Genomic DNA, 10,135 nt, shown 5'->3' on the forward strand with positions numbered 1-10,135 from the left:
TGTTTTCAATTATCACAATGTAATCAATTAACTGGGTAAGTAAGATGATAACTATTAGTTAATATTTTTACCCTATTTACCTGCAGTGTCTCGCCAATAATTTGCAGTATTAGCATCACTTTTACTGATTCTCAAGGATTAATGATGTGAGAGTATTTAAGATTTAAGGCTTTTAGTTGGAGGGCTGAGAGTTTTAATGTCACATGTAACCAAAACAAGTAAAAATGTTACTAAAAATCCAAACTTGGACACAAAAGTGCCCAAAGTTAAAGCAGCACTCATGTAATCTGTGGTCTTTTTAATTTGAGAAGGGACTTGTCAGCATTTTTCTAAAATATTTGTAATGTGTCCTTTTCAACATGTCAGTATTTGAAATGCTTGCACTCACTGAAGCAAGTCTGCCCTCTGCTGGAAAATGCATGTGAACAGATCACAAACAAGTACAATGCATGGAAGATGTTACGAAATCCTTTATTTTCAGGCTGGTGCCTAAATAACCTTGAATACACAATTCAGAGTGAATCAAGTAAAAAAAAAATTATAGTGACATTAAAATAATAAGTAAAAAGCAATCATTTCTAAATGTGTCTCAACCACTCGTGTAGCACTTCATGAGGGTACACAATCATGTCTAAAGGTGTTCGACTCTAAGATGCTTGAACATTGATGGTCTTGAATCCGTGCAGGACGGTGGCTGGATTTGTCAAGACTAAACTAGCCGAAAGCATCTTGGCACCTGCCATCTTGGGAGTGAAATTAACGGGTCTCTTCATGGTTTCTTGAGGCTGGATCGTAATCCTGAAATATAAGGAACAGGACATTTAGAGCAAAAACAGACAAGCGTCACTATTACTGCTGCTCATATTTAGGGTTAGTGATTCACAAAAGAGTTAATATGATGGTGCACATCTGTAGGTTTAACACACAAATGAACTCAGATGAGTTTCTGTGATATGCATATGTTTACAGAAGTGCTTCAGAAATGCTGACTAACAAGTGTGTACTGACACGGCAGCAGTGAAACTGTCAAGGATAATCATGCCAAAAATCTCAGAAACAACCCCTCTCACTTTACAGATTTAAAACTGTATGTACTCGACTGTTTGATACCCATCAGACTCACTCACCAGGTATATGAACTAAATTTATCATGACAAGCATAGTTCCTTCCATAATACCTACTGTAAAATCAAAATAAGTGAATATGGGATCTATTTTAAACAGTGTAAGATTCTTTCTGTCATTTTGTTAATTACTTTTTAATGACAGTGATGTATAATGTGGCTTTATTGTTGTATAAATCTCTATCCACTATGGCATTGCTATAGAATAACGGTTTCCATGGTAAACTCTGAAAGGGTTTGGCAGAAGACTTGGGAAGCTTAAAATAACTGTTATTTTCTACTAAAGAAATGTAAGGGGACAGAAATGGATTAAACATAAAGGTACTGTGGGTCTTTTTTTTTGGACGTTAAAATGCTTTTTCCTTGAGCTGAGGGAAAAAGAGAGAATGACGAATTGATTTTTCTTACCAGAATTGTGAGACATAATCTCAGAATCGCAAGAAAAAACTCTGAATTTTAAATATATATATTCAAAATAACCTTTTTTAAATGGCATTTTCTGCCACCAGATGGGCTCCGCCCACAAAAAAGGTCATAGCTGTTTGAAACACTGAAATTGGTTTATTCGAGCGTTCCAACCAGCCTGACACATTGTAACAACAAATGGTGTGCATTTGGGGGCGGGGCTATCTGACCAATGGCAGAAAGGGGGAGTGTTTGGGAAAACCTGTTCGAAAACAGTGATTTGTGTGAATTCATTTGTTGATGCTCAGAAAAGAGCCTTAAAAACTAAAATGTCACTCTTTACGCACGTCATTTGAGCCTTCTCCTCCAAGAGTCCTGAACCGGATACGGTCAGTTCGCCGCTCACTGCAACGTTGAACAGGTTTGTGAAGGTCACCGTGGCAACTTGTGGCGTGTTAATGACGACCGAGAACTCATTTTGAATCTGGAAGAAAACACAAATAGCTTTATTTCTTTTTTACTTGTGAATTAAGTTCTGTAAAAAAAAAAAATCCCTTTATGTGTAATGTATTCTAAAGGTATTCATAATATCTATGTAATATATTATAACTGTGGTCACAATTATTCATGAGAGCATACAATGCATTATAATGTATTAAATATAAAGGTTTCAAGTAAAGTGTTACCAAAAGCTCTCCCACATAATCTCTATGATCTTGGAGTGATGTCTTTATTGAGTAGATAATAAAAAAATCTATAAATGGTTTAATTTAGTCATGAAACAACGTCTTGTTGTTTCTGACAAAGGGGGTCAAGGGTAGAGGAGGTCATGTTTCTTTTAAAGCTAGTCTAAATGCCCATGCTGGGCCACTATATACCTGTACACTGAGAGTAGGGCTGCGGATGTTGAACTCTTCTGATGCCAGCACTCTCTCCTGAGACTCCACATCCTCTATAACCACGGCCAGGTTAACCATATAATCCTCCACAGCCTCCTTCAGCATGTAGGCGTTGAAGGGGATCTCATGTTTTATAGTCAAAGCTGGTGGAGTACAAGAAACCGGGTTCAGTCACATGACCTAATGAATCATTTCGCTACGTTTTTGTGGTATTCAAAGTCATGTGGTCCAGATAGATGTTTTTTACAAGACTTGCAAGTAGAAGAATTTCGTTATGCATACCGGCTGTGTAAAATACTACTCTGCCTACTATTAAATAAAGAGTATACAGTATGCATTCCATGATAAATATTTCACAGTCCTATGCTACATCTTGGTCACATGACTAGAGATGTAATGATGCACGCCGAGCCAGTTGAAAAACGATAAAATATATATATATATATATATATATATGTGTGTGTGTGTGTGTGTGTGTGTGACGATTCAAGTCGGTTGAGATGTTAAACGAATTGCGATACAATTGGGGGCGGGAGTTTATATGACTGTATCTCTGAGGGGAACTGAGTTTTTTTTTCTTTTTTCTTTTCCCTCTGTATAATGCATTTATTAAAGTTGTATTTTATAAGCGCTGCGCTGCTTTGTTTACAGCGGGATCCCAGGAAACGCTGTATCGCTGCTGTTCCACGAGCGCCTCCTGCTGTCAGAGAGCGAATCTGCGTCTCTTTCAGAGCTTCTGCTGTTTCTGTTTCCTGCAGATGTTTTACGTAGTATAGTTTCACAAAGCTAAAGTCAGACCATTCTGTTTTTGCTTCAAATTTTGAAATGATACAATTTAATTTAAATCAAAAACTTTGATTAGATAGTGATTCAAATGTCGTGGTTATATATATATATATATATTTTTTTGTTTGTTTAGTTTTTTTTATCAGAGGATAAAGACTACCTTTTAATAATGTATATCTGCTGACAGCAACTTTTTTTGAGCGTACACCAGAATATTGATATTAGCATAAATTTAGATTTAATGGAATTAAATCCATTCAGTTGAACCCAAATCAGTAGTCTGTCATTTTCTATTGTTTTGTTACCTTACCCGGCTTTATTTTTTTTAAACAGAAAAATTAGTTTCTTAAAACCCAACAATAAAAATAATTGTGATAAGATTGTGGAACAAATCGTAATATTTCTGCCATATCGTCCACCCCTGCAGCAGAATAACTGTGTAAAACACTTGCAGGTTGTGATTTATTTTATTTGTTATTTTTTTGGTTCTAAGTACATTTTAAACTCATTTTGCAGGTTGCAGGACTCTTACTTTCATTCGGGGCGATCTTCACGTCGTCATGAGCCTCCCAGAAGGTTCCAGTGGGATTGCGGTTGTACTCCTTGTTCTGAGCGTTCACATGTTTTTTCAGCAGTTTCGGAGCGGCCATATTGTTAGTGATTATGACATTGAAAGAAATGTTTTCTCCGACTACAGGGGCTTTCAGAAGCTGGAGAGAAACTTCAATGCCCTTAGAAGCTGCATGAAAAGACATGTTAGATCACAGCATTCAGTCATATTACTCAAACAGGGAGCAGTGTTTATGAAGAAAACCAAATGCTAGAACTCACCTTCCCTTTCACCTGCGCTGTCATCCTCATGAAATCGGTGTCTTGAGATAGCAACTTAGATGAATAAAAAAAATATTTAAAAGAAAATCATAAAAAGATATTTACATAGAAATATTCTCAAAATCAATTTAGTTGGCATTTAACAGTTTGTGATGTGTGTCGTTTTTATGATAAAATGTTTCCTCAAAGTGCTCAAGAAACCTGCACTGTAAAAAAAATTATAATAATAATAATTTTTTAAGTTTTAAGTAAAACAAATATTGGAGTGTTTTACAAGAAAATACTATTTCAGTATTACTATATGTAAATTTCATCTTTAATTCAATGTGTCAATTGCGATTTCCTTGTAATTATTTGTGAAATTTACTAGTGATTTCTGATTGTGTCAAAATTGTATCAGTGTAATCCCACACCGACAACATTTCATTGTCTTTAACTTACATCCACTTTCTTCATCTCGAAGAGGGTGTCTTCCAGGAGCTTAGATGAACAACAAAAAATATTTGAAAGAAAATCATAAAAAAATATTTACATAAAAAATATTCTCAAAATCAATTTAGTTGGCATTGAGTTCATTTAACAGTTTGTGATGTGTGTCGTTTTTATGATCAAATGTTTCCTCAAAGTGCTCAAGAAACCTGCACTGTAAAAAAAAAATAATAATAATAATTTTTCAAGTTTTAAGTAAAATAAAAAATTGGAGTGTTTTACAAGAAAAAACTTTTTCAGTATTACTATCTGTAAATTTCATCTTTAATTCAATGTGTCAATTGCAATTTCCTTATAATTGTTTGTGAAATTTACTAGTGATTTCTGAAGGAAAATTGTGTCAAGAAAAAATGCATTGTCTTTAACAACAACCATTAATTTTTTGTTTTTTCGCTGATACTAGTCAACTGAATTACACAATTCAGCTTTAAACATTAGAAAATTAGAATGACTTACCAACGCCTGGTGCATTAAATGGGAGTTTATCTAAATGTGAAAGAATTAGATTTTTGAATGAAACGAACAGTATTTTAACAGTATGCTTTTCTCTTTTTTTATCACTCTTTCTCTTACCCTTCTCAGTTTTGTATTCAGACGTGATGTCCTGCATTAGCATGGATCCTGGACGTTTGGTGGCGATCAGGGCTCCAACTCTTTTTTTATCAATGCTGGTTGATAATACCTTCTTATCTTTGATGATTATTGTACGCACATCTGCGTTCACTTCTGCATAAACGAACGGCACATCGTATTGCGCCTCCACCTTCTGCTGATAAATGGCTTTAACAGCAGCAGGGCCACAGCGGAACATTCCTGTGACAGAATATTGATGTTTAAACATGATTCTCAGCAAATCCCAGCTCAAATTTTTCTTTTAAAATAGCATGATTTAGAGCAATTGGATGGCATGCTATTTAGGCAGCTCACTAGGTTTTAGAACAAAGCCTAACTAAACGGGACCAGTACTAACCAGCATAAACCAGCCTATAGGAAACTGGTCTTTTCAGCATGTTTTCTACATGCGTTAGCCTGGTAAAAATCACTGTAATGACAGACCTGCGCTCTTCTCTTGTGGCGTGGCGTCGAGAACCTGCCATCCTTCATAGCCTTGACCCAGATCAGGCCTCTTCATCCAACTCTCCACCCACACGTGGAAGTTCCTGAAAAGGGCCAATCACTCTTTCTCTTACCCTTCTCAGTTTTGTATTCAGACGTGATGTCCTGCATTAGCATGGATCCTGGACGTTTGGTGGCGATCAGGGCTCCAACTCTTTTTTTATCAATGCTGGTTGATAATACCTTCTTATCTTTGATGATTATTGTACGCACATCTGCGTTCACTTCTGCATAAACGAACGGCACATCGTATTGCGCCTCCACCTTCTGCTGATAAATGGCTTTAACAGCAGCAGGGCCACAGCGGAACATTCCTGTGACAGAATATTGATGTTTAAACATGATTCTCAGCAAATCCCAGCTCAAATTTTTCTTTTAAAATAGCATGATTTAGAGCAATTGGATGGCATGCTATTTAGGCAGCTCACTAGGTTTTAGAACAAAGCCTAACTAAACGGGACCAGTACTAACCAGCATAACCAGCATACTTTTCAGCATGTTTTCTACATGCGTTAGCCTGGTAAAAATCACTGTAATGACAGACCTGCGCTCTTCTCTTGTGGCGTGGCGTCGAGAACCTGCCATCCTTCATAGCCTTGACCCAGATCAGGCCTCTTCATCCAACTCTCCACCCACACGTGGAAGTTCCTGAAAAGGGCCAAACACTTTTAACTCACAGATTAAAAATGCTGAAACGATGAATTATTCCTTTCCACCGCAATCATTCCGGTTTATTTGTATACTAAAGACGGTGAAGATGCTTTTACTGAAGTATAAGGACTATAGACATTTAAGGACTATAGACTACAGGACTAAATTACATTTTACATTCACAAAGAAAACAGTTATGTCAAATTGTAATAATATTTCACTGTTTTTACTGTAGTTTTGATCAAATAAATGCAGCCTTGGTGAGCATAAGAGTCTTCTTTCAAAAACATGAAGAATCTAACCAACGCCAAACTTTTGAACACTAATGTATGTCTTAGCACTATAACTACAGAGACTTTTTTAGCTTTTTAGCGTAACTCACCAGATGCTATCTTTGCTCATAGACAGCTTTTTCCCCATCTCATTGTAATATTCCTCAATCACCATATTTCCGTCTGTGTCGTGAGCGGAGTTGAAGTTGGTGATGACTCGAGTCGGAATGCCAAGGGCTCTCATTACTATCACACAAACAAACACATTTGATATTGATCATCAACAGCACTAATTAAATGACCAACAACTCATTAAAGGAGTACGTCACACAAAAATAAAATAATCTGCTCTCAAAGATTTTTGAGTAAATTGAACACTTTAAAGCACATACGCTATCATTCAAAAATGTGGGGTCAGTAAGTCTCTTCTGCTCACTAAGGCTGCATTCAATTAATCTAAAAATACAGTCAAATCAGTAATATTGTGAAATATCATTAGAATTTAAAATAGCTGCTTTCTATCTGAATATATGTTAAACTGTAATTTATTCCTGTGATGCGCAGCTGAATTTTCTGCATCATTACTCCAGTCTTCAGTGTCACATGATCTTCAGAAATCATTCTAATATGCTGATCTGCTGCTCAAGAAACATTTCTGATTATTGTCAATGTTGAAAACAGTTGTGCTGCTTCATATTGTTTTGGAAACTGTGATATATTTTATTTTTCAGGATTCTTTGATGAATAGAAAGAACAGCATTTACAGTATTTGAAATAGAAATCTTTTGTAATATTATAAATGTCTTTACTTCAACTTTTGATCAATTGAATGCATTCTTTCAAAAAAATAACTTTTGAAACTTTTGACCCCAAACTTTTGAATGTAATCATTTATACGTGTCCCACCTGTACACATGACAGCAGCAAACACCCAGCACTGTCCGTATTTCACAGGCCTGAATTGTGATTCTGCCCACTTCTTGAGAATATCTGCGCTGCCGGACCACTGTGAAGGGTTGACGCCACCGCTGTAGTCACCTGACCAGTTTCCCATTAACACCCCTTTATCATCATTAGAGTTCACCTGTTTAGAAAGACAGAGAGACTATATTAATACATAGAGAGAGGGAGAAGGAGCAGAGAGGACAGAATGAGAGCAGATCCTCACCATCGCTGAGATCACGCGGCCGATGTACACCGGATCGCTGCGGTTCTGCAGATCTTTTCTCATGTCCGTTTGATGTTGAGGACTCAACTGCAGCAATTTCATACAGATGTCCAGTATCCCCTTTTCAAACTGAAAACACATGTATGCATCACAGGAGTTAATGTGAAGTCATGTTCAGTGCTGTGCTGTCAGTCAACGATCAAACATCTCACCTGATCGAACGACCAGGGTCTGGAGACCATGTTACCGGGGCTGCCTTTAAACAGCAGGCCAATATCACTCCTGACATATTCAGTCCTCAGATCCTCCGACTGCAGGAACACCGAATCAGCTGCAGAAAAACACAACAATTTGTTTTATAGGTGATCCGTGTGTAATTACATTAAATGAAAGTAGTACGCAATAAGAGGCTGTGCATTACTGTAATTTTAGAAGTGTATAAAATGGCATCAAAAGCAATGCAATTAAAGACACTGACTATTTTCTAAAAGATTGTTCGGTTTTGAAAAAAAAAATACTTTTTTTTCAGCAAGGATGCATTAAACTAATCAAAAGTTAAAGGAAAGACATTTATAATGTCACAAAAGATTTCTGTTTCAAATAAATGCTGTTCTTTTGAACTTGAAAAAATTTATCTCGATTTCCACAACAATATGAAGCAGCACAACTGTTTTAAACATTGAGAATAATGAGAATTATTATTAACAATTAAGTACCAATTATAATTGATAATAATCGAGCAGCAAATCAGCATATTAGAATGATTTCTGAAGGATCACGTGACACTGAAGACTGGAGGAATGATGCTGAAACTTTTAAGAGGTAGTGTACATTAGGTATTATTCTCAAAAAAAAAAATTTGCTCCATGCAATATATTCACGTACTTGCCCATGTATATGTTTTAACTTGAAATTAAGCTTTTAGATCAGAAACAATTAATTGTATATTCAAATGTAAGTGTTCCATTGTAAACCTAAACATAAGATTTCGCATTTTGCTTGAGTCCTACCAACATGAAACATGTCTTTTGTTGGGAAGAGGTGTGTGCTTCATTTACTTTTCAGATCGATCAGACTTTATGTAGAGGGATTTGGACTAGCAAGTATCTAGCAACCACATACCAGCATGCTAAAAGCCACTGCCAACTAACAGCCTGCTATCAAGGCATTCAGTTGTGTATGGACACACAGACAGCACTCACTTTGGCACCAGGGGTTGCAGAGGAGCGTGATCTGGCCGAGCGAGTGTGTTTTCACATTCAGATGGGCCTCGACCCTCAGCTGGAGCGTGTAGACGCCGATAGAAGCAGACGCAGGGCTGGACAGTGATACAGATAGTGCACGGGGTCCAGTCAGGTTCGGTAAACGCCTCTCCAGAACAGCGCTCCATTGAGTCAGAGAGGGCTGTCCGAGCCTGGAGACCGGGACGTCCACAGACACCGGACCTGCAGAGAGCAGAGACGAGTGGGTGTCAGAATAGAGCACAAAAATAGTTCTGGAAGTAAAATAATATTCATTTTCCCCACACAGGGATTGATTTTATAGGTAACTTCACTTTTAATGTATTTAGTTTATACCAGGGCTATATCAAATAAATCAAATTGTAAATCAAATAAATGTTCATTTATAATAAAATACAAAAAATGTAAACATGTTTTATTTCAGCTAGTTGCTAAGGCAACATTTATAATAATCGTTTGGTTCAAGTATTAAATAAACAAAAATTAATAAATAAATAACCTACAGACATATTTTAAAAATACTAATACAAATAATAAAACTACTTGCACTAAAACTAAAATTAAAGTGAAAACAGAAAATATAATACAAAAATTTAAAATATTAACAACAATTTTAGCAGTATATCAATGATACTAAAATAACATGCAAACTACTTTTACAATTGCATATATTGGAATAAACCTTGTTTTTATCTTTGACTTCTTCATAGCCTTCATCATTTTTATCCAAAGTACTGCATATAGATGCATCTGTTACAATGCTGCGTGGGATGAGTGGTTAATTTTCCTGTAGCAAAACTGTGCAGTACGTCACTCTGGATCTGACTAACTAATGATTACTGATGAATTTCATCATCATAGAGGGAGGGTGATGTGAGATGAGGTTGCAATCTATCTATCTATCTATCTATCTATCTATCTATCTATCTATCTATCTATCTATCTATCCAATAAACAATAATTAAATTTTAGCATTAGAAACACTACTGTGACAGAACATGAAAAAATTATTTATGTTCATAAAATAAATATAAAGATTGGTTTTGGTAATCACCAATACTGTTAGTTTAAGGCAGGGGTCTCCAAACTCGGTCCTGGAGGGTTGGTGTCCTGAAGAGTTTAGCTCCAACCCTAATCAAACACACCTGAACCA

At 36.2% G+C, this 10,135-nt stretch overlaps 1 protein-coding gene across 1 annotated transcript in view; it reads right to left on the bottom strand.

Annotated features, from left to right (window-relative positions):
- Positions 1–610: 610 nt before the first annotated feature.
- The window catches only part of LOC107554861 (protein-glutamine gamma-glutamyltransferase 5-like), a 12,474-nt gene continuing 2,949 nt past the window's right edge, over positions 611–10,135 (bottom strand). Inside the window, exons 2-15 of the mRNA XM_016237499.1 lie at positions 8,944–9,186; positions 7,954–8,072; positions 7,742–7,870; positions 7,480–7,657; positions 6,684–6,819; positions 6,195–6,298; positions 5,725–5,964; positions 5,108–5,347; positions 4,487–4,525; positions 4,046–4,099; positions 3,747–3,953; positions 2,408–2,571; positions 1,877–2,013; positions 611–798 (exon numbers count right to left, since the gene is read on the bottom strand). Of these exons, the coding sequence (XP_016092985.1) occupies positions 648–798; positions 1,877–2,013; positions 2,408–2,571; positions 3,747–3,953; positions 4,046–4,099; positions 4,487–4,525; positions 5,108–5,347; positions 5,725–5,964; positions 6,195–6,298; positions 6,684–6,819; positions 7,480–7,657; positions 7,742–7,870; positions 7,954–8,072; positions 8,944–9,186 (2,141 nt within the window). The 3' untranslated portion in view covers positions 611–647. The remainder of the gene's footprint in view (positions 799–1,876; positions 2,014–2,407; positions 2,572–3,746; positions 3,954–4,045; positions 4,100–4,486; positions 4,526–5,107; positions 5,348–5,724; positions 5,965–6,194; positions 6,299–6,683; positions 6,820–7,479; positions 7,658–7,741; positions 7,871–7,953; positions 8,073–8,943; positions 9,187–10,135) is intronic.

The sequence above is a fragment of the Sinocyclocheilus grahami genome, unplaced genomic scaffold (assembly GCF_001515645.1).
Source record: "Sinocyclocheilus grahami isolate Dianchi unplaced genomic scaffold, SAMN03320097.WGS_v1.1 scaffold517.1, whole genome shotgun sequence".
NCBI classification, from domain to species: Eukaryota; Metazoa; Chordata; class Actinopteri; order Cypriniformes; family Cyprinidae; genus Sinocyclocheilus; species Sinocyclocheilus grahami.